The 27,618-nt window shown below is 54.1% G+C and overlaps 2 protein-coding genes across 2 annotated transcripts; one reads left to right on the top strand and one right to left on the bottom strand.

Moving 5' to 3' along the window:
* The first annotated feature begins 1,403 nt into the window (after window positions 1-1,403).
* Window positions 1,404-14,692, top strand: RAB17 (RAB17, member RAS oncogene family). The gene is made up of 6 exons (XM_044241918.1): window positions 1,404-1,586; window positions 5,970-6,129; window positions 10,746-10,897; window positions 11,675-11,800; window positions 13,756-13,849; window positions 14,057-14,692. Exons 2-6 carry the CDS (start codon window positions 5,973-5,975, stop codon window positions 14,167-14,169), a joined length of 642 nt encoding a protein of 213 aa, XP_044097853.1. The 5' UTR covers window positions 1,404-1,586; window positions 5,970-5,972; the 3' UTR covers window positions 14,170-14,692.
* Window positions 14,693-20,544: 5,852 nt separating this feature from the next.
* Window positions 20,545-21,371, bottom strand: PRLH (prolactin releasing hormone). The gene is made up of 2 exons (XM_044240892.1): window positions 21,272-21,371; window positions 20,545-20,708 (listed from the first exon to the last, which is right to left on the bottom strand). Exons 1-2 carry the CDS (start codon window positions 21,369-21,371, stop codon window positions 20,545-20,547), a joined length of 264 nt encoding a protein of 87 aa, XP_044096827.1.
* Between the last annotated feature and the right edge of the window lie 6,247 nt (window positions 21,372-27,618).

Below are 27,618 nucleotides of genomic sequence, written 5' to 3'. Positions count from 1 at the left end.
CTTGGCCTTCCAAGGGCCTGGCCGCAGCCTGTGAGACCCTTGACAGAGGACCCAGGAAGCTGTGCCCCCGCTCCTGGCCCACGGAGCCAGGAGAAGAAACGGAGAGACAGCAAACATGCTCATGACCCTCTGTTCCACACCCAGATGAAGACTGGGCCTGTGCCTCCGGGTGGGACCCTCGGTAACACAATCTCGGTGCAGCTGGAGAGTCACATGGGAGCTGAACGGTCTCCAGAAATCTCTCCTCTGGACGAGGCCTGGCTCATCAGACAAATCCATTGTCTGACCGCAGGCGCAAATCTCCCGCTTTGGGTCAGATGCTGGTTATTAACTATCTCGTCTCTGCCTTTCTGCCGTGAAACTGGCATCTCCCCCTCCTTCTGGGCCCCCTTCCCCCAACCTGCAGGAAGGTGGCCACTTCACAGGAATTCAGAATTGGACTCTCCATCTATGGCTTATAGGCCGAGAAACACATCATCACCCAGACCTTTGGTTGCGGGTCTCAGATCGGGGGCTAAGGAGGGCATTCATGAGGGGGTAGCATTCCTGAGCATCCCAAGTGGCAGGGCCCAGCCAAGCTTGCTGATGGCCCTCAGGGAGGTGGCCACACCCTGGAGGGAATGTACGGAGGGGGAAGCCCCCCGCGCCGACCCCCCGAGGTGGTATGGGCACAGCAGAGAGGAGCTGGTCCTGAAGGGGTGATGGGAGGGCACCCCAGCAGGAAGCCAGCCCAGGGCCCCTCCCTGCACATGCCCCATGCAATGCCCCAGTGAGGGACAGGGAGGGAGGAAACCCTGGAGGTCAGTGGGACCAGAGCCACCCTCCGTCTGTCCTACGGCCCGATCTTCCCATCCCTGGGAGGAGTATTCAGGTTGAAGGGTGACAAACCTAGGAGGGGGCGTTAGAGAAGCACAGCGCCTCCCCCGCTGTGGCGTCTAGCCAGGATGCAGGTATCCGAGCCCAGGACCGGCTGCCCTGCTTGCCTCTGGCCTTGGGTGCCGGGACCCACAAGAGCCGTCTCCTAGCTCTGTGGGGGCAGGAATAACTTTATTTGACCAAAATACATCCTTTCCTTCCAGGCTTGGAGGGCAGCAAGGATCCCCACTGCTCCCAGGAAGGAGCCAAGGGGAGACCCTCAGCTTTGAAGTGAGAGACGGATATCAAAGCTGAGACACTTCCTGGAGGTGGGTGACCCCCCCCCCCACACCCCAGATTGGAGTCTGGCTTCTTGCAGGCTCCCAGGTGCTTTCGCAGGTCGGCTTCACCATCCAGCCTCCCACCCTGCCCTGTCCCAGGTGACGCATGACGGTGGTGGACTTTGTCCTGGGAGCCTCTGGGGACAAGAGGAGGAGACCTGACCTGGGGGCAGGGGCGGGGCTGCCTCTTACCTGTTTTCTGTTGGAGCAGAACCTCAGTCTGTCCCCACCCGGGCCACCATCCTTGCCTGCCTGCCTGTGGGCGGGGCAGGGGAAGCAAACCTTGCTGGGGGCCAGAGGAGGGAGAAAGGGGAGACAGGTGGGGGTCCTGCAGGACCCGGTGATGACAGGCTGCCAGGCTTCCTGGAGGTGATCAGGCCTCAGGAACACGTGAGTTGTTGTTTTAACTTCTGTCTGCTTGCACAGTGTGTGTGTGTGTGTGTGTGTGTGTGTGCATGTCTGTGTGTGTGTCTGTGTGTGAGTGTCTGTGTATGAGTGTCTGTGTGTATCTGTGGGGTCCGTGTGTATCTGTGTGTGTGTCTGTGTGCATGTGGGTGTGAGGGTGTCTGTACTTTTGCCCTTGTGGGCCTAAACAAAACGGCCAAGGGTGGGGTGAGGAATTTGTTTTCCGGAGGACCGGAAGTGCCCCTGTTTGGATCCCCTGTGGCTGGCTAGGTCGGGTTCCCGGAAGGAGACTCCTGTTTATACGGTGGCTTTGGGAAAAGTCCAGCTCCAGGCCCTGACTGTAAACCGCTGGTGGGGGCAAGGAGCCAGCCCTTCAAGGGACCTGTCTTGGAGGGATCAGGGCACCCAGTTAGTGCAGATCGGCCCGGGCATAACCAGCTTCTCAGTAATCTCCCTGTTCTTTACAGGAGGGAGGACACCAGTGACATCCTGGACGGAAGGCTCAGCAGAGCAGAGCCTCCCCGAAATGCCCTGAAATGCCCTCCCCTACCCCAAGAAAGGACCAGCTCAGATTTGCAATCCTTTCTTTTTCCCTTTGGTAGAAAAGAGATGAGCTGGTAAGAAATGTTAAAAAGGCCCTAATCAGGGTACTCCAGAGGGCGTTTCTTACTCCTAATCATGAATATTGCATTCCTGAAAACATCTTTGTATTTAGAAAGACTTCAAATAACCTCATCTCGATTAAATTCTAGAGGCTAGGTCAGAAGTCACATTTTCAATTTTCTTTCTGACCAGAGGGCCCCAGCCTGTGATTATCAGAAGCTTACAACATGTCATCACAGAAAAAGTTGTACTCAAAAGTGCTTTCTGCAGTCTTATTTATTACCAAGAAGATAATTATGACCAAGGAAAAAAATCCTGTAGTGGGGAAACGGGTTAGCAAAGTGGAAGAGCTGCAGGAATGTTTTGTGGTCAGTGAGCATATCATGCTGAATGCATGTGGAACGTACACAGCAATGTGGAAAGCTGCTTTTACGTATGTTATTTTTTTAAAGGGAGGATACATCATTTTATGTTAAAGCTCTGGGTTTTGGTTTGCTTGTTTTAAGATTCATAGCCTGAAAACTAAGAAGAAAATGGGCAAAAATGCTTTTCCTGGTTATATTAAGGGGGTGGGATCTGGGGTTATTTTTTCACATTGACAATGATGCATTTATATTTATTGTAAAATACTATTTTTAAACAAAGAGATGTTTCATTGCCAAAGGAATAAGATGCTGGAATGTGATATTGTAGGAATGGATCATTCGTTCATAGCCCACCTGTTTTGATTAACTCGCACATGTCTTATGCTAAAGATTTTCTAGACTTAAGAGCTATATTAATCCGAGTGTATAAATAGCAAGGAACCCTTGAAGGGGTATCTTTAACTTCTTGAGAATGTATCACTGTAGGTGTGTTAGAACTTTCTCTGTGCAAATTATGGTCTGAATCAACGGGATGCCTGCTTCCAAGCAGCAGCCATTAAGTACTTCTGGTTAGAAACAAGGGAATAGCTTGGGGTAACGCTGAAAAGTCAGGACATTCCATTCTTAAAAGGATTTTTTTTTCCAGCTTGGTTGAGCTGTTATTGACATCCAACATTGTGTAAGTTCAAGGTGTGCTCCATGTTGATTTGATCCATTTGTATACTGAAATGTGATGGTCGCCATGCTGTTAGTGACCCCCTCCGTCCTATCTCATAGTTACCACGTCTTTCTGGCCCTGAGAACATTTAAAACCTACTCTCTTAGGGACTTTCAAGGATACAATAGAGTATCATTAGCTATAATCTCCATGTTGTCCATTAGAAGCCCAGAACTTGTTAATCTTGTAACGAAGTTGGTACCCTTTGATTAGCATCTTTCCATTCCCCTTCCCCAGTCTTTGGTAACCAGCATTCAACTCTGTTCCTCTGAGTTTGGGGCGAGGGGAAAAGAAGCACTTTATAAATTAGGGTTTGCTACTGAGCTGACTTGCCCTCTCAGCTGTGAGCCCAGGCTGGCAGCTCCCCTGGGCGGGCTCATCGAACCACTGTTCTTGATGTGGGAAACGCAAAGCAGGTATTCTCAATGCCTGTTGGAGATGCTTCTTCTGCTCAGCCTTTTGGCAGATAGCCCAGTTCACTGCAAGGCCAGCTCCCTGGGGTTGGACCAGCCATGCAAACTGCAGGGGTGGAAACAGTATGTCTGTCCAGTTATGGCTTTTTTGCGGTGCCATTCCTGTGTGTGCATGGAATATTTATTGAGCACCTACTATAAGGTCCATGATTATGGTCCTTGCTCTCCTGGGAGGTTACAACCCAGAGCATGTGAGAGTATTAATAAAATAATGATATAAAGTGAATCTTATTAGAGGTTACAGTCCTGCAAGAGAGATAAGTCATTAAAAAATAATTTTATGAGTTAAGACAGAGTTCAAAACCAGGGTTATTTCAATCAGGAAGAGGTACAGGGACTGACTTCGGGGCATGTGATAGCAACTGCTGCTGCTGGGGACTGGATGTGATCGGGATGGCTGCTGTGGTGGGACAGGTTTGCATCTGTGGGACAGAGATCTGAACAAATCTAGCAGATTTCCTGGAAGCTGGCAGTTCCCCAAGTGACCCCAGGATCCGCTTCAAAAAAACAGAGATAGAAAACTTAAAATACTTTATCTTTCCAATTCTTCTCCGAAACATCACGCATTGACACTATAAGCATCATACTTAATGGTGAGACCTGTGAATCCCACATAAGATGGGCTTCCACATGCCTTCCCAAAACTCCCCTCCACTGTGTCGAGCACCCTGTCCTCAAGGAGCAGAAATGGCTCTGAATCCTTCTCTCAGACCCTGTCACTCCCCAGTCACTTGTGCTGGGGACAGTCTTGTCAGTAGTTAGGACTCAGGGCTGCTTTTCCCATCCCCATCCCTTCCCCACTCCCAAGCTCGCCTCTACCCCTCCTGTCCCTGCAGGCAGACCAGACAGGGACAGCTGCGGGGTGGGGGTGGGGGACATGGTGTGCTTCTTGCTGCTGTTGCTTTTGTCTCCGTTCCTCTTGGAAGTTCTTTCCCTTCCTCCATTCCTGTCACCCTAGGGGGCCTCCCTCCTGCCCACAGAGTGAGGAGGAGGAGAGGTTATTCCCAGGACTGCCCACCCCCTTATCCCCTTGTGGGTTTCAGTGTTTTTTAGGGGACGTTTTTCTTCCTAGAAGCGGCCCAGATCATAAAGGGAGACAAGGTGGGGACATTAGAACATCACTGGTCCTACTGAAATAGTGGATCTGGCAATGGTCTTCAAGGACCCCGAGCTTCACCCCCAGAGTGCTTGGCCATTATTGGCCCTCTGAAGAAATGCAAAGCATGCTCATGAAGCATTCTTGCCAAACAATGGCCTGGTTCTGATCAGATTGCTGTTCGATCTGCCAGGCTAGAACAAATACGGGGTTCACAGGACAAGAACAGAGGATCCAATCAGCCAGAGGAAGACTGTGAAGCTGATTTTTTGAACAAATTAATTACAAAGAAACAAAAGAATATGTGTGTGTATATATATATTGAGATTTGCAGATGGAACAACAGGGTGCCTGGGGTTTGCTTCACACCAGTCTTGGTGGGAGGGGGTCTGGGGATGGGCGGGAACCAAGGTTTTGGAAGTGGAGGAGAGTGAGTGAGGCCCACTAGGATGGTCTCCCTTCCACGGTGGAGGGTGCCTGAAATTTTCTGTAATGAATAGATATGCAGGGTTTAGTCAAATTTATTTTGATCTCAGAGCTGGTTTTCTCTATGGCGTATCCCTCACAGGTGCTGAGGCTTTGGATACAGCGGGAAAGACCAAAATGTTTTGAGGTCCTTGAAACACTGACCTTTTCTTTAGGTAGATCCTAGATCCTTTCAAAGCACCATCTCCAACCCATGAGCCTCAATGGAGAGAGCGCATTGCCTCTCGGGCGATTTTAGTACTTTTTGGAATAAGTAATCGATTTTTTTAAAAGTGAGAAGTAATGGGAACGAGGACGACAAGGCAGCGTGATGGCCGGCACGCAAGGACTGTTTTCCAGTGTATGTAGTGCTTGAACGCAGTGGGTCCTGTTGGACACCTTCAGACACTTCCCGAGCATTGCTCGCAACAAACCTGTCATGCAGGGTCTGCTCGCCCCGCTCTGCAGTGAGGGAACAGGGTGCTGAGTGGCGCAGGGTCACCAACCTAGGCTGCTGCCTCGGACCCTGAGCTCCCCGCTGCTCAAGGCTGTCTGCCGTCCCCCAGGGAAGTGGCACCGCAGGGGCGAACTCACTAAGATGTTTTGGCGGCAGACATGCAACCTCCTGCATCTGCTCTCTCTTGGCAGGACATGGCACAGGCGGGACGGGTCCCCTCTCCTGGGGCTGGCCTGGACCAGTCTTGCGTGTTCAAGCTGGTCCTCCTGGGAAGTGGCTCTGTGGGCAAGTCCAGCTTGGCTCTCCGGTACGTGAAGAATGACTTCAAGAGCATCCTGCCCACCGTGGGATGTAAGTGACATGGGACATCATGCCCTTGGTCAGTCTGCTAGAGGGGACGGCAGGGCCGTGGCCCAGGGGTGGGGCATTCCCACACTCTCCCGGGGCCTCGGGTGGCACCCAGCACAGCAGGGAGGGGATGAGGCCCCCCCTTGGTCAGACACATGTGCCATCCAGAGAGCAGTCTGGTGTCAGCTTAGTGTGAGGCTGCAGGGGGCAGGGGTTCAGGGTCAGGGCCTTGGGCCTTTAGGGCATGGTGTGAGGTGTTGTTCCTGGTGGACGGGGAGCCCAAGGGAAGGCCCCCTAGGCTCGGCCACTCAGCCGCCCAGATAGGCCGACCTCGCACCCTGCCCAGGGTCCCTCCTGCCAATGCTGTTTCCCTGGGTAGTGTCCTGAAGAGTAGCTCCCTTTCTGCCTGGTCTCAGTTTATCACCTGGTCTGGATTGGGGGATGGGGCGGCATGGAGGGAAGACCCACTCCCTACTTCTTAAAGAAGTAACAGGCCATAGCTCTTGGGGAAAAAAGGGCCTTTGGAGCATCTGCTGGGTCATTGACTTCTGTCACACGCTGTTCTGGGGCTGGAAATCCTGTTTTTCACCTAAAATAGAAACTCAACACGTACTTCATGCCAGCCCTCCTGGGAGGTGGCTAGCATGGCCAAGGAGAGATCCCCCACTCAGAACCAGAGCTTTGGCCTCAGACTTGGACTCTGCCATGGACAAGCCTTTTGCTTGGCACTTAGTCGAGTCCACTTACTCATTCATTCATTCATTCCCTCCCTCCCTCACTCACTCATGCAGTGAGTACCTGCTGGGCGTGGCCTCTGTCCCAGGCCTGCACTAGGTGTGGAGGGCTCTAAAAGATGCCAAACAGGGGCATTGGACAGGGACACACAATGCTAACTTTGACGTGTGCATTAGCTACTCATTAGTCTTCTCAGGACAGTGACTGCCAAGAGTGCCAGAGGGACATGGGGGCCGAGAGACCTGCCAGGTCCAGGCCCCCAGCACTCATGGTGAGCCGGGTAGAGAAGGGGTGAGGGGCTGGCTCCAGGAGGGGGGAATCTCCGGAAGAGCTCATAAAGATGGTTGTTTAGCCTGGCTGAGGGGCCCCGGGGCAACCTTCTCGATCAGCAGGAAAAGGGACACCAGTCAGCCACAATACTGGACTGAACTTAAAAGAACACAGCAAAGTGCTAAATCTGGCCTGGGGGGTGGGGAGCTTCTGTAGAGAGCAGAGACTGGAGAAGGAGGCCTGGCCCAGCAAGAATCCGGTCGTGCCCATCATTTGCGTATCCTGCGGGGATAATTATGATGGTAGCACCTTGAAGCCCAAAGTATTTACTGAAGGCCCTTTGCCAAAACAGTTTGGGCCTCTGCTCTACCAGTATGGGAGAGTGGACCAGTCCCCTAGGAGGCAGTGGGCTGCCACCGTGCTCCCGTGGGAGAGGAGAGGCAGGGACGGTGGTGTGGACGTTCGCTGTGAGCCAGAGACTTGGCTCCATGGGACTAGCACCTGCTGGGTTCAAGGGGGTGGGCTGCAGTGAGGACCCTCCCTGGGGGGCAGGAGGGGGCTCCTAAGCACAGAACCAGCTACGCCAAGGCCAGTGCAGTCACTCTGAATTAATGGGAAGTTTACTGACTTTCCCAAGCCTGGCACACAGTGCTTCCCAGCCCACAGCAGGTACAGGAACGGTGGGCGAGGGCCTGTCCCTGCCCACAGAAACTTGCATAGGTTCCTTCAGCAGGTCTGGGGACATGCTGGCATCCTCCTCGCACCCTTCAGAGGTTCTGTTGGGCTCAGGCGGGTGGGCAGAGCCTGGGCTCAGGTCAGAGTAGGGGTTTGCTTGGGGGGCAGGCCTAGGGGTGCTCTCTCCCCTTGTGGTCCTCTGCCTGGGCCCTGGACCAGCCTCATCCTCATGGGCAGCTTTGGCTGTCCTCCCTGCTTTCAGGCTCGGGACCCTGCCTCTGCCTTGGGGCGGGTGCTTTGGGTCTTTGTTTCCTTCCCACTGTCCCTGGAGTGTGTACGTGTGCACACCATCAGACACCAGAAACCACAGAACAGGCGCCCATGGAGCCGCGAGCCTCTAGCTGGGTCTGGCAATTGTTTATTCAAGCAGCTGCCGACCATGGGACTATAACTTCCTGACCCTTAAATCTCAGAGTTGACTTCACGTGCTTTATGACACCACAAGGTTGCTTGTGGTTGCTGTCACAGTGGCTACATTGTTATAAAAATAAATAAAGAAGGGCAGTTAATGATTTTATTTGTTATTATACTATGATGTTTATCTGTATATTATAGTCTACAGGATTTATTAGTTATTATGCCATTATAATTAGTACATCATTGTATGTTATCATAAAGGTTGATCTTCCCACTTCAAATGAGATGATGGAATACGATCCCTCCTTTCAGTTAAGTCTGTGTAGTCTGTGTTGTACAAAAGCCCTCCCAAGGCAGATGCTTCCATTGTCTGTCTGTCCCCCGGCTGGACGGGGTCTTCCGGGTCTTGCCCTGAGACAGCTGGAACGCTCGTGCCCCCAAAGCAGAAGGAGAGTAGGAATCTCAAGGGAGCACAGCCCCCTGGGGGTCAGCCTACAGAAGGGAGACCCGAAAAGCCCCACAGCACCCCCACCCCACCGTGTCCCACTGCGGGAGAGCGCCTAGCGGGGGAGGCGGGGCAGCTCCAAGGGGGGATGCTATGGGGGGGGGACTGGGGGCTTGAACCACAGGGAGCTCCCGAAGACCCCACTGGGCTCCCCACAGAGCCCTCTTCCTGGAGTCCCAACTGGTCACAGCCCCGGAATTCTCCCTGCTTCCTGGTGCTAGCCCTGCTGTCTTAGTGACATCTTTTGGAGCAATGGTGACATCTAGTGCTGGTATGCGTATTTACTGGTGGGTCGCAGTGGCCTGTGTGGGAGGGAAAGACAGCCCTCATTCAGCCTTGTCACCATCCTGGCTCTTGTCAGCTAAGCATTTCAGGTTCCCTTCAACCCCGACCCTGTTGATACTCTGTCCAAGGAAGGCAGATGTGGCCGAGAGGCTTCGATGAGCAGAATCAACTATTTGTTGACGTTAAAACCAGACAGAGCACCTCGTTCCTCAGGTCAACGTTTATGGAGATACTTTATAATCTGGGGCAATGCAGTAAAGTGGGGGAAGGGCAATCTGTCATTCTTACACCCTTCGCTGCGCAGATGGGCGGCGCTGCGCAGCTCACCTGCCTCTAGGAGCCGCACCCCTTCCCCCCATTCCCCCAGAGGATGGAAGTGGGGTTGTTGCTGGCGTGCCAGTGCTGAAGTCTGTGGTGGGACCAGAGGAGGCAGGAGACCCCGTCTGTGTTGTGATGGGACCACGATGTGTAAGTGCACCAGGCGGCCCTGCTCAGTCTGCCCGAGGCCCCGTGAAAATGTGCCCATGTGTCACCTCCAGCTACGTATTCTGGAAACAGAAAAATTCCTGGTTCTTGGCCTGATCCCACCCCACCCCCCACCTTGAGGCCAATATCATTTATTCTTCCTGGCTTTAGCTGTGATGATGTAGAATATGTGGTCAGTGGGATTCTGAACAAGAGAAATAATTAATGTGGGCTCTTTCCCTGATTGGAGCCAAGGGCTCCATGGGGCTGGGGAGGAAGTTTGCCCTGGAGAGGAGTCCAGGGCCCCTGGAGAGTCCTCAAGTCTCTCTCTGGGGAAGTTAAGGTTCTCCTCTCTGTAAACACCCCATCACTCATGCCTCATCTTCGCTGGGACTGAAAGCCCTCCCTGCAAGTTTGTTGGGGTGCACGTGGATTGGAGCTTGACCAGCAGCCATGATTTACAAAGCAGAGAAGGAGCATATGGGAAGCTAGGGTTGCTGAGTTGGGGAGGCTGACCCGAAGGTGTTTCCTGTGGGGAACATACCAGTGGCGGGTTTTAGGGAACAACCAAAATCAAGTTCAGGAATGTGATTGGACATGATAGAAGGATGTGGACAGAAGGCCACCGTCCCACCCTGTGAGTCAGGGAGAGCCCAGGGCAGGCAAAGGAAGGGGAGCTCCAGGCACAGACCGTGCTCTCCTCTCTTTTCTTGTGGTTTGACACCCACTGTGGGAAGGGGGCACCGTCGGCTCATGGTGAAGAAGAGGGCACTGAGATTTAGAAGGGTGGCAGAGTCAGAGAGGGAGAGAGAGAGGGAGGAGGGAGGGAGGAAGAGGGAGAGCGAGATCAAGGGTTCTGTGTCTCTTCCTATAAAGGCACTGATCCCACGGGGGGGGGGCAGCCTCCTGACCTCATCTAACTCTGATTACACCCCAGAGGCCTCACCTCCTAAGACCATCACTTTGGGGGATAGGATAGGACATGACCTCTAGGAGGTTTTATCTGACCTCAGGTTTGTGGGTGTGCAGCGAAAGGCAGATGAACAGGCGGACACCTGGGTGGGTGGGTTCTGTTAGGAGCACCCCCCGCCCCCCGAGCTGGAGTCTTATGCCAAAGAATCATGATCTCAGCCCAGACTCATCCCTTAGCTTCGGTTCCTAGCAGGGTGAATTGTCCCCCTACAGCTCTGTCTGCATCCTGCCTCAGTGGCCCAGCCCAGGCTCTAAAGACCGTGTCTTCTAACCCACCCCGGGCCTTCTGTTTCAGGTGCATTCTTCACAAAGGTGGTGGACTTGGGCACCAAGTCTCTCAAGTTTGAGATCTGGGACACAGCTGGCCAGGAGAAGTACCACAGCATCTGCCACCTGTACTTTCGGGGTGCCAACGCTGCGCTTCTGGTGTATGACATCACCAGGAAGGTGAGCCTTGCCTCGGACACGTTCCCAGCTTCCTTTGCAAGACGTCTGCCTTCTGTTCTCCCAGGCGCAGGGATACTCTCTTCTGAAGGCTTCCTGTGACCAGCCCATGCTTGTGCTTTATGGTAAAACCACCACAGCCAGTGGGCAGCACATCTGTGAAAGTCTGTCACTTCCTCCAGGAAGTTCTTGCTGATAACCCATGCTCCTGCTACTGCTTGTGCCCCTCCATGGTCCTCTCAGAACACCCTGCTAGAGCACCCCCATCTTCACTCCTGATGCCTTGGGGGTCTACAGCACTGGTGAGGGGTGTGTCGCAGAAAGAGCACACGGCTCCTGGCTGTACATCCGCAGGGTGTTGTCTGGGTCGATGCTGAGTACGAGTCAGCAGGTACTTAGAGCTGGAGGAGGGAAGGCAGGGATCTGTGGGAGCTGATGGGGTGGGCATCTGACTCAGCCTGGGGTAGGAGGTGCTTAGCATGTTGGGGTTGGGGTGGGGCGGGGCAGGGAGGTGGCTGAGGGCAGGTGAGCAGGAAGAGAGCAGAGTCTGTGGGTGGGGTGGGCTGGGGGCAAGCACGATGCCATGGGCTGCAGCATGGGAGGCTGCCCACCTGAGTAGCTCAGCGGTGGGGCGAGGGGCTATGTGTGGGGAGCTGTTGTATGGCCAATGGGATCATATGCCTTTTAACAGGACGGCCGCCCGCCTCTGCCTGCTTTTTGCTGGGATAGCTGGTGAAACCACCCACAGGGTTTGTTCTGATGTGTTTTCCCCTTTGTCAGGATTCCTTCTGCAAGGCTCAGCAGTGGCTGAAGGACCTAGAGAGGGAGTCCCCCCCAGGGGAGGTGGTGGTGATGCTGGTTGGGAACAAGACGGACCTCGGCGAGCAGCGGGAGGTGACACTCCAGGTAACCCTGACTGTGTCGTTTTGTTCCCCGAGGGGCGAAGAGAGTGACCCCAAAACACACCCGCACCTGTCACTCCGTCACCTGCCCACTCACACGCACACGCACACGCACACGCATACACGTCATACATGCTTGAATGCACATGCACAAACACATATGCTTCCCGCTTGACTTTCCCTTTGGGACAAAGATTTCTGGGCTCTCCTGGAGATGTTAGGTCTAGAAATGGCTCTTCCCCAGGTGTGGGGAGGCCAGCCAGGCGGCGAGCTGGTGGAAGGTCGGCCCTGCGTCCTGTCCCCGGGAGTGGGGACACTCCATGCTGCCAGCCTGCAGGGACCAGCTGGCTTAGCCAGGGTTGTGAGGAACCCACACCCTTCCTGCCCTGCCCTCCCGTGTTCACTTCGGTGGGTTTTCAGATCTTTTTCTTTGTGCTTGATAAATTGAGTAAGTCCAAATTTGCTTGCTAGCAACTGAGGGAGGAGAAAGCCAGAGCTTTGTAAAGCGATCCAAGGTGGAATAGAAGCCTCGGGGATGCCGGTAGAGCGCTGTGAGACGGCGGGCGGTGAGCGAGGGGTGTGTGCGCGGGTCCGTGCCTGCAGGGTGTGTGTGCAGACCATGCGTATGCGTGCATAGGAAGGTGTGTAGGTGTGTGTGTGAAGGAAGGGTCTGGGAGGGTACTTGCAGGCGGGATGAGTAGAGTATGGCTGGCAGAGGGAAGGGCAGGGTGCTGGCTGTAGGGGGTCGGCTGATGCCGCCAGGAGGGGAAGGCCATGATGAGAAGGCACGTGGGCTCAGAAGCAGAGATCCCAGCATGTGGCATTAGGGAGGCGGCAGTATTTGGGGGCAACAAGGAGTCCTCAGAGGATTTTGAGAAGCTAGGGGCCGGGGCATGATGGGTGATTTGGAAAGAGTATTTGGGGGTAAGGTCAGGTCGAGTTAGTTGGGGAGACCAGGACCTGGGTGTGGAGATTGCTGGGAGGCAGGCAGCCCAGCTCTGGGGGAGCGAGGGGCCTCAGGCAGCAGCACCCCTGTCCTGGGCTGAGCCTGTTCTGCCTGTGCAGGAAGTCCTCTTGGCTTAGAGCTCACACTAACAGATACCCTGAGGCCAGGGCTATAGACCTCACCCACCAGCCAGGACCCTGGACCACCCCCTGACCTTTTCTTTATTTTGAGCTCCCGCTAAGCACAGCTGGGCCTTGAGTCTACACCTGGAGGTCCAGGTGCCAGGGACACGGGCATCCAGCCATGGGGGTGACGTTGGGTGCTTTGGCCAAGGCAGGGACAAGGGGAGCATAGATTTCAGGTGAATTTTTTGGCTCTCATTTTCAAATAATTTCAGAATTACAGAAAGCATTGCAAAAGTACTACAAAAAGGTCCTGTCTGTCCCGACTCCCCCAAGCCCCCACTCCCAGTCTTCCCGAATGCTAAGGTTTCGCATAAGCATTGAATCCAATCAGAAAGTGGACATTCCTACAATAGTACGAAGTATTCATCTTTCTCGGATCTCAACAGTTGCGCACTAGCACACTTAGGCATCACTCCCTGCAGTGCTACCCTGGGGGGAAAGCCAGGAGGGACCCCCAGAATCAGGGCCCAGATGCACTCCACCCCCCCCCCCAGAGAGCTCTGCCTGCTTCCCTTCCATATTTCTTGCCTTCTCAATTGTTTTTTCCCCCATGTCAGAGCCCCCAGGTGCCAGAGTGGAGATGTGAGGGCAGGGAGCCACCAGGGGAATCTGGTGCTGGGGCTCTGCTGGGTGTGGGGCCCTCATGGCGGGGCGAGTACCTCCCCGCCTCCCCACCACCCTCCTCCTATCTCCCCAGCCCTGGGCCCCTCCAGGAACACCATGACCCAGAACGGAGGAACTGGTTCTTGGTTCTTTGAAGGCAGTCCAGTATTCCTAGGAAAGTGTGTTTTGTAAACACTGTGGGTATTTTGTTGCTTTTTCCGGCAGGAAGGGAAAGAGTTTGCGGAGAGCAAGAGTCTGCTGTTCATGGAGGCCTCAGCCAAACTAAACCACCAGGTGACCGAGGTCTTCAACGCTGTAGGTGAGTGGTGGAGCCCCCAGGAGAGCCAGGGTGGGGTTGGGGCTCAGCTCTGGCTTTGCTCCTTGATTCTCCTTTCTGGTATCCCAGGACCCAGCAGAGTGTCTCCAGGGGCCCGAACTTGGTGGCTCTGGGTAAATGTCAGGGAGGGTGGGACCTGGGACAGCCTGGTGGGCTTTCTCCCAGACCACTCTCCTCTGCCCTTCGCAGCCTGGGAGCTCCTGCAGAGAGAAGAGAAGAAGGAGGGACGGCAGCAGCGTGGAGATGCAGGGCTGGCTCTGAATGGGGCATCTGCCGGGCAGGCCAGATGCTGCCCCCACTAGCAACAGCCATGTTAGGGTGGGGGGCCTGGGGAGGATGCCCCCCCAGGCCAGGAGGCTCAGCAGGGGGAGCCACTGCCTCCACCAAGGATCTGAGTCGCCATCAAACAGGCTTGTTCCCTGAGTCCCAGAGGTTCTGGAAGCTGGCATCGGCCAGTGTTCCCACTTCCCAGAGCCGGTGGGAATCGTTCAGGAGAAGATCCGGGGCTAGGGGGCTTCTAGGGCCGATACAGAGAATGTTCACCTTTTAGCATTTGTGGACCCTGCTCCTGGGCTCCCAGGGAAGCTGTGCTTTAATACTTTCGAAGGTCAGAGTGACTCGGCAAAACCTTTCCAAAGCTTGGGCTGCATTTCTGCCCCGAGCACACACTGTGCATTGGCCTCACAGGAAAAAAAAAAAAAAAAAACCCATAAGGAACATTCCAAACATAAAGATAAGGGAAAGGAAACACCTCCCTGGTTCCTGGAAGATTAAAGTCCTATAACCTGGCACACACTAAAACCAAGATAAAAATCTGTAACTTTCTGGAATGTCCTTTGTCACGATGACATTGATACCCCCTGACATTGATACCCGATGCCCAGGCCAGGTGCGCTCACCCTGGCCCGGATGGCTGTCCCCTCCGCAGTCTCACTGTCCATCTGGGGCTGGGCCCGCTTGGTTCTGGGAGTTGGGGGAGGAGGGGACAGGCCCACATGGAGGTGACAGTGCTGAGAAGATCATGGGGCTGTGTCCACTTCCTACATCTCAGGGCGGTGGCCCCAGGAGGGATGGCATCTAATGGGACAGTTGGGGCAGGGTTGGGGGTGAGGGACCAGCCCCTCCACCCTCTCTTCTCCTGGCTCTGAGTTCAGCCAGTGATGCTTGTGCCCAGGGAACCTGAGGACACAGATTTCTAGCCCTGGTGTGAGCGGAACTGCCCATATGTCTGCAGACATCCAGCAGCTTTCTCTGAGCTGGTGTCACCGAGTTTGCGAGGCTGGGGTTTGTGATGGTGCGTGTTCTAGGAGGGCTTGTTCCGAGTGAATAAGGAGGTGGGCCCAGGCCCAGACTGTGGCTCAGGGCCACAGGACATTTCTCCAGGGCTGACACATCATGCGTTCACCCCATTACTGCCTGTCTCCAGGGGGAGGACCAGATGGTCTTTTGGGGAGGTTAGCCCTATTGTCAAGTTGAGGGTATTTCAGAGGGTGCGCTGTTTTGTGAGGTGGAGAGGCGGTGTTGGTTTTCATCCTTGCCCCAAAGTCTGAAATTGTAAACACGAAGACACTGCAGTCCACCTGAAAAGGCTGCTTTTGCTGTATCGCCGGGAGGATCAACAGCAGGGCAGAGGTAAAGCATCCTTTTACGCTTACTCTGAACTCTTGGCAACCATGAGGGGCATGCCAGTGTTTCTAGGGGCTCCTCTGCACTGGTTCTCTGCTTGCGTCCACCCTGCCACAGGCCTATCATCCCAGCCGAGGGCCTGGACCTTTGGTTGGGGCCCAGCGGGCAGGGAGCTCTGAACTGATCAGGACACACCCCGCATTGGCTAGAACCTGTCCAGCTGGGGTTGTCTTAGCATGGCTGTATCCCTCCAAAGGTCAGGGCTCCCGACAAGGCTCCCTCCTAGGTCCCTCCCTCAGCCTGCAGGCCTGGGACCCCCTGCATTCCAACCTCAAGATCATGGTATGTCTTCCCAGACAAATGCAGCTTTCCCAAGGCGTCTCCGGTCATGCTTGAGAAAAGCTAAAGGATAAATACAGAAATAAAAGCGTCTGAGAGGGCTTGTTACCCAGATTTCCACTCACGCTATTTTGTTCCTTAAATAATTTCATCGATGACAGTTTCTGACAGTAGTTAAGCTGCACTCTGTTTCATATTATTCCCATGTAGGTGCAGTACGTGGGGGTGAGTCCCCGGGGTGCCAGGCTTCTCTAGTGCTCCCCTCACCTCCTGGCTGCAGCAGGCCCAGGACCCCCGGTGCCCACCTGGTGGGTCCCACCTTGGAGGTGGCAGGAGGCTGAAGTCACTCCTGGTCACTAGGTGGCGCTCCAGCATCACTCAGTACAAACCCTGGGGCTCAAGGGCACAGGGTCCCCGCCTTTGCTCTGCTAAATGCCAGGCTTTCAGAGAAATTTCCTGTGGGTGATTGAGGCAATAGGAAGTGGGGGAAATAAGGATGATGTGTGTAGGATGCCACATATCTATGCCTCTTTCCCTCCCGTTTTGTCAAGTTCGTATCGCTGTGCTGGAATTTATTGTTAGAACATATCCTTGGACGGATTTCCACCAGGCATCCCTCTTTGTGCCCCGACACTGGATGGGGTGCCTTGTGCTTCTGGAGCTCAGGTTCCCCATCGCCTTGGATGTGATGGCTCCTCACCCTCTCCTCCACCCGCCCAGGCAGGTGGCTCAACCCTGCATTAGAATCACCTGGGAGCCTCCTTTGGCCATATCCCTGGCCCATCACCTGCCCTGGTTCCATGGGTCTCCAGGGAGCTTGCGCCCAGGGCGTTTCACCTCCCCAGTGAACCTAATATTCTGGCAAGATGGGCAATGGCCCTGAGGCCAAGGGCTCTGTTCTTCCTTCTGTGGGGTGCTCGGTGCCTGGCAACATCAGACACATGTCAGCGGTTCAACCAACATGTGTCCAGCAATAGGATAGAAACTATTCCTTCCCCCCCCGAGACCTAAAGGAAAGGCAGGCTCTCCAAAACCAGCCTCTATCACAATAGACAGGGGGTTCTGGAAGGGTCTCTGTGCCATGCTTTGCCCACCTCATGTCTGCTCCATCCTGGAACCTGTGATGGGGGGTAGGGTGGGCAGTGGGCGTGGAGCACGCAGAGAGATGCATTCCCCATGAAGACTCCTGGGAGAAGAGGTCTGCATTGGCCTCGAGTCCCCATGGGCGTCAGCCTGGGAGGCCCCTGTCCTGCCTGCAGTGGGAAAGCTGCTCCTGCCCCGCTCAGCCTGGGTGTCTACCTGGGTCCTCTTTGGAGCTGGGGGAGGTGTGTGTCCCTTGTAGATGGTGGGGGCAGGAGGCTCCGGGGGTTGAGACAGGGCCCCTCGGAGGAACCCTGCCGACCGGCCTGCAACCTTACCCCTTCTCTGTCTTCTGCTTCTGTGGGAGGTGTCTCCTCCAACCCCATTGGAAGGGTCCCCTTCACATGGTCAGAAAGAAAACCCCAGGCCCAAGGAGCCTCTGAAATTAAGGCATCAGTAAAGCCAGATTTCATTCTCAACCCAACTGCAGTTTGTGCCCTCTCTGGAATGTGACCTTTAGCCTGCTGCACTGGAATTTCCTGGAGGCGATCCTCTGAGAGACCCTTTCTCCCCTATTAGGGCGACCTCCCTCAACAAGGCTAATAAACTCTGTAAGACAAAAGGAGCCTTCTCTCTGCCTTTCAACACTTTTCCTTCTTTGCATCTTGACAGAACCTCTCACTACTGGCTAGACTGGCTGTGGCCCCATTCATGAGTCGCTTAATAAAGCCAATTAGATCTTCAAATATTTGCATTTTTTTTTTTTAACAGCCCAGAGGACCTGACTCGATCCATTCTTCTTCTTCCAAAATGTATTCCCAGGGTGCCTGGGGGCTCAGTCCGTTGAGCCACCGGTGTCCGACTCTTGATCTCAGCTCAGGTCTTGATCTCAGAGTTGTGAGTTCAGGGCCCATGTCGGGCTCCCTTTATTCTCTTCCTGGAGCTCCCACTGGCCAAACTGAGGACAATCTGAGCACCCAAAAATTATTTGTAAGTGTTGAACAGAGAGAGAGAGAGAGAGAGATACCTCCTTTAGAAGAATATGGTAATGAATATGGAAGGAATTGGAGAATCTTCCTGGTGCAACACGCTGGTGAGGACATGGGCTCCCAGTGGGGATGTTCAGTGGGTGCTTAGATCCTTGGCTGGGGGCTCTGGGTAAACCGGCTGCTGCCTCAAGCATGCAGTGAGGGACAGGAAGACCCCTTATAGCTGAGATCCTCCTCCATGGGAGGGTTGGCCCCAGCATCTGTCCGAGTGGGGCCTGGACTGTCCATCAGATGATGCGGGACAGAAGGGACATGGAGCCCTGAGTAGCCCATCAGACTGAGAGGGACCTCTCAGACCACAGGAAATGCAGGGACGGAACATGAACAAGGTAGCCACTCTCTGGGGACCAATCCACATATCACCTCCCATATCATTTCACAGGATAACGCGTGTGGGCTCTTGTAAAAGTCCATGTCATGACAAAATAAGGTAGGGGACTAAGGAGCAATGCCTAACAGCAACAGTGGATTTAGGTTGTAACCTGGTTTCAAAAAGAAAAGAAAAAGAAAGAAAGAAAGAAAGAAAGAAAGAAAGAAAGAAAGAAAGAAAAGAAAAAGAAAGAAAGAAAAAGAAAGAAAAGAAAGAAAGAAAGAAAACAAGATAGCCAAAATTTTCTGGCCGTGGGGATTTTTGAATATGGACTAGAAATTAGATGATATTACAGAATTATTAAAAAGTGAATAAGGGACAATAATTTTATGGTCATGCAGGAGACCATCCTTATTTTGAGGAGGAACATATGGAAACATCTAGGGGAAATGTCACGATGTCTACAACTTACTTCCAAATGGAAGGGGGAGAGAGAGCCAGAGAGAGAGAGAAATGCGGTAATAATGGTTGAAACTAAGTGGAGGGTGTGTGGATGCTCGTTAGGCTATGTTTTGAACTTCCTTGTATGTTTGAAAACTTTCATGACAAGTTGTAGGAAACATACAACCTCTTGCCCCTTCCTCCCTCTGGGACACAGAAGAGGTGCCGGAGTCTGAAGCTGCCCTTGTGTTGTCCTCTCTGAGCTTCACCCTGAACTGTGAACTCTTCTCTGAGAATGTGTGCAATTCAGTGGTATTAGCCCATTTAAACTGTTCTGCAACCACCACCTGAGTCTGGTTCCAACGCATTTTCATCCCATTAAGCAGTTACCCTGACAACTGGCGCACATTTTCATGTAGATCGGATCTTGCAGATGTGGGTTTTTGTGTCTGGCTTTTTCCACCTAGCATCACATTTTCAAGGACCCAAACTGGAGCATTCAGTCCAATTCCGTCCCTTTTTATGGTTGAATCATAATCCATGGTGTCTGGACCACGTTTTATTTATCTGTTCATCCCTGGCTGGGTATTTGGTGTTTCTACCTGTCTGCCTCTTGTGAATTGTGCCGCTGTGAACATTTCTGTATAAACATTTGTTTGAACACCTGTTCTCACTTCTTCTGGGGACGTACCTGGGAGCGCTGTGGGCCATATGGTGACTTGATGTGTAACTGTCTGAGGACGTGCCAGACTGTTCTCCTGGCTGCTCGCTCTTCCGGGGCTGGGCCAGCACCTGCCTGCCTTGGGCACAGTCCTTGCCCCTCCCATCCCTGTGCTCACTGCACCCTGGGGAGGTGCCCACGTAGCAGGGGCTCATCCCTGAGAGAGCTGACCTCTGCCTTTCCTGGGGTCTCCCTGTGGCTGGGGAGGTGGGGCAGCTCTGCCGCCTCTCCAAGGAGCCATGGACGCCCCTTCCTTGAATGGGAGCAGGGACAGCTGGGGTCTGGGGTCCTGCAGGCTCGCTCTGGGGCCTCCTGAGTGTGGCCCGACAGAAGTCCTGTGGTCAGGGTGGGTTCCTGAGACCCTGCAAACAGGGTGAAGGCAGAGGCCCATGTGCTTTGGGTGTGGAAGTAACTGGATAAGCCTGTCCCCACTGTTCTCCTTCCCTCACGCTGGGTTGGAGAGGGCCTTGGGGAAGGGGTCTACATTGAACGTACACAGGGTTGGCCAGCAAACATGTGCTATGCCTGCCTGAGCTGTCGAATGAGACGGGTGTTACTGCCCCAGGGTGTTTAGATGTGGAAACTGAGTCTCAGAGGGAAGGGCTGGCCTCCGTTGCCTGGTCAGAGGCAGGACATGGGGACATCTTGGTTGAGTTTGAAACAAGCAGCTCATGCTTCTCTTTCTCCTTGGAGTACTCAGAAAGGAGGTAAAAGGGACTGGGCTCAGAGAGGGACAGGTCAGGCTAAGGGGCTGTGCTGCCCTCTCCCCAGGGTCTCCTGCATGGGATGGTGCAGGTCACAGCCTGGGCAGCCTCTCAGAGTGGTGAAAGAGGAGGATGCACATGCAATAGGTTGCAGGTGACCCCAGAAGGCCCCAGCTCCCCTACTCAGTGTGGGGTGCCTTTGGGCAAGTCATGGCACCTCTGGGCTGCTGGGCTCTGAGTGTCCTTTCAAGCAAACATGCCATGAGGACAAACAGCTCCCACGTGGCCACCACAAAGACACATCTAAGCAAGGCCAGTTGCTTTTATTAGGACTGGAGGGGAAGTAGAATGTGGAACAGGGAATGCGGGGGGACAGCTCCACAATTATTCCTCTGTGGGCTGAGCTGTCACCCATCCCGGGCGGGCTCGGCACCTCCTTGCAGGGGGAAGCAGGCGGGCTGTCGCCAGAGGCTGGGCTTTGCCACGTCCCTCAGGGCTGCTCTCCTCCGGCCGAAGCGTCCCACGGGCCTGATTCTGCGGCCTGTGTACCAGGCGGGATCGATGTCCGGGGCTGGGAAGGAAAGGGTGAGGGCCGCACATGGGTGTGGGTGCTGTGTCCATGGCATGCGTACGCCGTGCACTCCCGTGGGTGGCAGGGCCCAGTGCACACACGCAGTGCTCCCCCAGGGTCGCCAGCTCACGGCTGTCCACCTGCCCGGGCCATGCTGGGGATCCTATGCAGCAGGGACACCCAGAGGGTATGACGGGGCCAGTGCTGGACAGCAGGAAGCTTCTGGAAATGGGAATTCAAACTCACCAGCAACCCCTATCCCCCCACCCAGGTACTTGGGCCAAGGGTAGAAAAGGCCACCTCTGGCCCAGGCCACCTTCAGGGGCAGGAAGCGACCCCCATCACTGTATGCTGTGCAAGGGCAGGGGTGCTGGAGAGCCAGTGACAGGGCCTCTCTGCGGAAAAGCCTGGTGAACAGCAGGCCACACCCCTTCCAGAGCTGAGGCACCTAGCGATGCCGGGACCCCTGGTTAGGAAGTGGCCAGGCCCCATCCATGGTCCCTAGTCCGGTGAGCAGTGGTATCAGGTGAGGGAGGCTAAATCTGGGTGTCCTGGGCACTCACTGCGGATCTCCATGGAATGCTGGTGGGCTTGGCCGGCAGCCCCTTTCAGAGCCAGGCACAGCAGCAGCAGGCACAGCAGCCAGGTCTGCAAAGCCTTCATCCCCACTGCTCCTCACTCAGGCCCTGCTGGAGGTGGGATCCCACACAGGAGGCGCAACCTGGGGCAGAAGGGCCAGAGTGATGTTACGCACACGTGCAGGTGTGTGCTCACCAAGGTGGCTGCCCTAGATAATGTGAGCACTGTGTGTGTGCACAAATGTATATACACACGTGAGTGCACTGCATTCAACTGTGTGTGAGTGTGCACATGTGAGTGCATGTGTGCACACACGAGGTGTTAGGAGTGCATTTGTGCTGGTGTGCATAGGAGTGTGTGCACGAGTGAGTGCATATGGACTGGTGTGCATGGGTGTGGGTGTGCATGTGTGCCAGTGTGCATGGGAGTATGTGCACATGTGAGTGCATGTGTGTAGGGCAAGACTGCATTGCACACTCCGATCTGTGCTAGGGTGGTCCTGGACACATACTTAGCAGACAAACCCAACTCTTTGTGAAATCTGTCACCCTCCCTGGGACCTCCTTGTCTCCTCTGTCCAGAGAGAGTTACCTGAGGCCATCATGTGTGTGTCAGCCTCTGACAGGCTTAGGTTTGCACCGACCCTCTGTTGTGGGAAGGATCCGGGAGGTGTATGAAAGTGGGTGCAGAGTGATGGGCTGTCCTGGACCTGCCTTGGGCTTTCTGTCCATCTGTGTTAGGGAACTGGAAGGATGGGAGGTCTCTGCACCGCTGTGCATGTCGTGCACCCAGGCAGGGAGGGCAGAGGTGAGTAGGCTGTGGGGGGCTGGTCCCAAGGAGCTCAGGGTCACTGCAGAGTTGTGGGGGCAACTTGCCTACCTTAGACATGGCCAGGGGTGCCGTGTGTCGTGCCTCTGCCTCTCGTGGCCTGGGACCCCAGTTCAGGCTTCTTTCCCTTGCTCAGCCCAGGACTTCCAGACACCCCCCAGAGAGCAGGCAGCAGCCAAGAGATGCAGGGGAGTCTGTCCTCTGTCCTTACCAAGTGCATTCACCCTCACCATGATTCCAGATGCCACCTGCTGTGTGTCCAGCAGGTGGGACCTGCTCTCATGCAGCAGGACCCCTACCAGGCATGGGGCATGGCAGCACCAGAGGGCTGTGGGCACCAGAGGCATTCAGAGAGTCCTTGTTCACCCTGCCCGAGTGGAGGCGTTGACCTACCTAAGGGACATCTGTCAGGCTGACTTGGTGCCCCGCCTGTAGGCACCTACATCCTTGGCACTTGGAAGACGCCTGGGAGTCCCCTTTGCTTCAGGGAGGACCCCCTCTGCTGACCTTGACTTTCCAGCCTGTCCGAGCCCCATGGAGAGTGCTCATGGTCTGAGCTATTTAAATGACCACCTCTCTCCATTTCAGAGGCCCATTGGGGTGTCACACACTGGGCAGTGTTGGGGTCCCCAGTCCGGAGGAACTAGTGGTTATCACCAGGAAGCAGAGGAACAAACCAGACTGGCTGGACTGTTTCTTGTTCCTTTGGGCAGGACCCACGCCAAGTAATTGGCATTGGAGAGGTTGGCAGCGCCCAGCTCCCGGTACCCAAGGACCTGCTTCTCTGCCGGCTAGAGATTTTTGCTGCCGATCCTTTGGGCTTCCCCGTCTGCATTCCCAGAGGACTTGCATGGGACAATTTGCCTTTTGTCTCCACTGCGGGCCACGCTTGAGTGTGGGGGCCTCTGGGCAATCTGGTGGCCCACAGACATACCACCCCCTGACTCAGGGAGCAACCCCCAGCCCACCAGGGAGGATAGTGAGTGGGAAGGAGCCCAGAGAAACAGCGCGAGAGCTACTCACCACAGGTCCCTACGAGGGTGGCGGCGAGCGTGCTGCGGCTCGGTGGTGACCCAGACAGAGCCAGCTCACCCCCTTTTATTACCCGAGGAGGAGGCAGCACACCCCCCAGGTACCCCCGCACCTCCCCCTCCCTCCCAGGGCGGCATCAGGACAGAGTCTGTGCTTTTCCTTTTCTGTCTTCTATTTTTTTTTAAAAAATCATCAGCTATGTGATTTGTCCCTTCCTGTTATATAATTGCATTTGGGTCGAGTGGTTTTAAAACACATTAGCCTTCCTTCTTCACGCTGGCCCCTGGGCTGATGGCAGAGTCCCCGGCGCCTGTAGGGCCCGCTGTGAATGCAGCATGGTGGCTTGAGCCCCCCAGCCTAGCCCGTCCCCACCCAGCATCTGCCCTCTGTCCCTGCCGGTGACACGCAGACCACCTTTGTCCTATTTCCGTAATGCCCCAAATGCTTTCTCCTAGGCCTTCCATAGTCTTCACACTTGAGGTGTGGAACTAGCAAGTTTGTTACTGTTCTAAAACAAGTACGTTAATTTTTATTGTACAATAATAAAAAAATTTGTTTTTTTATTATAAAAGCAATTTATATACATTTTTGAAAAATTTAGCATGTGTTGGAAATGAGGGGAAACAGCACCAGTCCCATGGAGGAAGTGAGTCCTTCAGCACAAGTGGTGTATCTCCTTCTAGGGGGGCGTCTCTCTGCCCATTGTCAGGGTATGTTCTCTGGATGATGTCTGCACGTTGAATCTCGCTGCTTCCCTTCAACAGGCCCTCGAGTTGTTAAGAGAATAGCTTTAAAATAGCTGCATGATACTCTACGATCTAACTGAGACTGAGGAGCTAACTTTGTGCTCGGAATGATTACAAAGGACGTGAAAGTCGTGCGCGCTGTGGCAGGAGTGGCCAGGAGCCCCTTCTGGGGAAGAGGCCTCCTGGTGGCTCCCCTTGGGTGAGCGTGGGGGGACAACCCCCCACTTCATGCCTCTGTCAGACTTCTAGCGAAAGCTTCAGGGTGCACATGACCCTCAGGGTGTCCGTCCCATGCACTTCCCCCTTGCCCTGCAGCTGCCATTCCCGGCAGTGAAGGTTCTGTGGCTCTCTGGCGATGGGGAGTATGGGGACACAGCAGGGGCAGGGAGTGGGGAGCGGGGTCTTCTGCTCGGGGCTGCAGAGTAAGGACACCAAGACTGGATTTTGCCAGAATCTCTGCGTCATCCGTGGTCAAAAGCTGCCGGTGCTCGTGGTGAAGAGTAGTGAAGGTGACACAGGACACTCTCTCCTGGGGTGTGGTCCTGTCTGGGGGGGGGTCGTCTGGCGATCCCCACAGATGTGTGCGCAGTCCCAGGGCCCCCAGTGCAAGAGAGGAGCCGTGGGAGCACGTTTGCCCGTGTGTACACATGCACGTGCACATGTATGTGTGTAGGTGTGTGTACGTGCACATGTAAGCATGTATGTACATATGTATTTGTCCATGTGTACACATGCATGGGTGTACGTGCTTGTACTTAAACACACATGGTCAAGCGTACATGTGTGCATGCACGTGCTTGTGAGTGTGTCGGGCAGTGAATCCTCCCCTTTCAGCTAAGTGACTTTGTCCCAGTGTGGCATTGGCCCCTTGCCACTGTGGGGGCCCTCCAGCAGGTGACGGCCAGCAGTGGGGCTGGGAGGCGGCATAGACATTGCGGCTCGCTCCCATCTGCCCTCCCGTCCTTGAACTGCCCTGCACACAGAGTTCAAAGCCATCCACAGTCCTGGCCCCACCTGGGCACTCTGTGTTCTGTCAGGGGTCGGCAGATCTTATCAGTTCTGTGGGCTGGCATCTCTGCTGCGGCCACAGGTAACCCGGCCATGACCGTGGGTGGCTGGGCTCCAGTAGGAACCCTAACAAAACTGGCTGTGGGCTGGACTGAGCCCCTGGGCAGCAGTCAGCTGCCCCCTGTATTTCCAGCAGGCAGATAACCCATTGCAGGTGTGGCTCCTGGTGAACTGTAGAGGGGGGCCCTCAGACCCTGGTGGAGAGACCACAGTCTGGTTTCCGTAGTCCAGATGCAGGACGCTGTGGCGACCCATGTGTGGGATCAATGTCCTGCTGCTGGTCGAGTGGAGGGCTTCTGCTCTCCATCCGGCAGCCCCACCCAAGCACCTGGGAGGCTTACAGCCCGGTGCATGCTGTCTCTTTGGGTCTGCAACTATGAACTATGACCACCGCAGGGGACAGTCAGGACTGGGACTGCAGAGGCCACTGGGGGTTCATAGTCACAAGGGACACCTCAGAGAGTCCACGAGGGCATGGTTGCCCTGGAGCCTTCCCTGGCCCTGGCCTCCCTGAGGCTGGGGCGTGGGTCCCCACTGTCCTGCAGGAAAGTGCCATGAGTCCCACACACTCTCTCTACTTGGGCCGGTTTGAGTGGGTTCTGCTCCTTGCAATGAAAGGAGCCCCACATTGAAGAGATCCTCCTGAGGGACTCACCCCTCCTTGTTCTTCATGTTGGCATCATCAAGGGGACCCCACTTTTTGGAGCGAACTGGCTGCTTTTGAGATCTTTGAACTTTCACCTCTAACAAGGTGGATGTCCGGGCACATGCAGCAGGAAACGTGATGATGGGTGGCTGTTTTGGGGCCTGGATTTGGGACCATAATGGTGCAATGGGTCAAATAATGTCCCTTCAAAATTCATGTCCACCACGGACCTCAGGATGCGACCTTATTTGGAAATAGGGTTTTTGCGGATGTAATTAAGTTAAGACGATGTCATGCTGGAATAAGGACCCCCCCGGGGTCCTTCTAAGACGAGGACAGATACATGGAGACACACTTGGGGAACGTGCCGTGAGGACAGAGTTAGGGGTGGGAGTGACGTGGTCACAAGCCCAGGTGGCAGCAGCCACCAGGAGCTGGGGCAGAGGAGGACATGGCCTCTCCCTTGGAGCTTCCGGAAGGAACCAGCACTGCGAGCACCTTGAGCTTGGACTTCCAGCCTCCCAAGCTAGGAGAGAGTCCATCTCAGCTGTCCTCAGGCACCTGGCTCGTACGCTGTGTGAAGCAGCTCCAGGAGGCAGAAGCAGTGCTCCATAAGTGTCAAGAGCGACTGACGAAATACTTCTTCCTGGTGCTTATTTCTAGAAGCAGCTAGTCCTGTGGCTTTGGCCTCTGTGTCTTAAACATGGGGCCCAGAGAGACATGTGTTGATAGGAAAGAGGTGGCCTTGGGGACAGGGAGTCACCAGAGTCCGAGCAGCAGGGTGGCCGTGGTGGTTGGTGGGGGGTGGGTTTTCTGTCGGCGACCAAGCTGCCTCTGATATAGAAGCCTTCTGAAAATCCAAACTCTTTTTTTTGAAAATTTTTAAATTTAAAATCAATTTAATTCACATGTAGTGTATTATTAGTTTCAGAGGTAGACGTCAGGGATTCATCAGGAGCGTATAACACCCAGTGCTCCTTCCATCACCTGTGCCCCTGCCTGCCCATCCCCCAGTGACCCCATCCCCCCCACCCGCCTCCTCTTCAGCAACCCTCAGTTTGTTCTCAAGAGCTAAGAGTTTCTTATGGTTTGTCTCCCTATCTTGTTTCATCTTATTTTATTTTTCCTTCTCTTCTCCTATGTTCCTATGTTTTGTTTCTTAAATTCCACATATGAATGAAACCATATGATAATTGTCTTTCTCTGACTGGCTTATTTCACTCAGCATAATCCCCTCTAGTTCCATCCACGTCATTGCAAATGGTAAGATTTCATTCTTTTTGATGGCTGAGTAATATTCCATTTTATCTCTCTCTCTCTCTCTCTCTTTCTCTCTCTCTCTATATATAGATATATATATCTATATATATATCTCCCATATCTTCTTTATCTATTCATCCATTGATGGACATCTAGGCTCTTTCCATAGTTTGGCTATTGTGGACATTGCTGCTATAAACATTTGGGTGCATGTGCCCCTTCAGATTACTATATTTGTATCTTTAGGGTAAATAACCAGTAGTGCAATTGCTAGTTTGTAGGGTAGCTCTATTTTCAACTTTTTGAGGAACCTCCATGCTGTTTTCCAAAGTGGCCCCACCACTTTGCATTCCCACTAATATTATAAGAGGGTTCCCCTTTCTCCGCATCCTTGCCACCATATATTTTTTCCTGACTTCTTAAATTTAGCCATTCTGACTGATATGAGGTGCTATCTCATTGTGATTTTGATTTGTATTTCTCGGACTCCAAGTGATGTCAAGCATTTTTTCCTGTGTCTGTCAGCCATGTGTATGTCTTCTTTGGAGAAATGTCTGTTCATATCTTCTGCCCACTGCAAATCCAAATTCTTGAGAACATTTTAAAGGACTCATCTTTAAGTCAGAAAGTTGTTTCTCAAGTATGTGTCATGTAGGAAGCAAAGTCCCCGAGAATGTGTCATGTGGGAAGCAAAGTCCCCGAGAGCTGAGATCAAGTTTTAGTGAGAGATGAGCAGTAGTGGGAGCATCTT

The sequence above is a fragment of the Neovison vison genome, chromosome 3 (genome assembly GCF_020171115.1).
Source record: "Neovison vison isolate M4711 chromosome 3, ASM_NN_V1, whole genome shotgun sequence".
Lineage (NCBI taxonomy): Eukaryota > Metazoa > Chordata > Mammalia > Carnivora > Mustelidae > Neogale > Neogale vison.
Note: the sequence above shows the minus strand (reverse complement) of the source record. Positions and strands in the feature narration are given on the sequence as shown.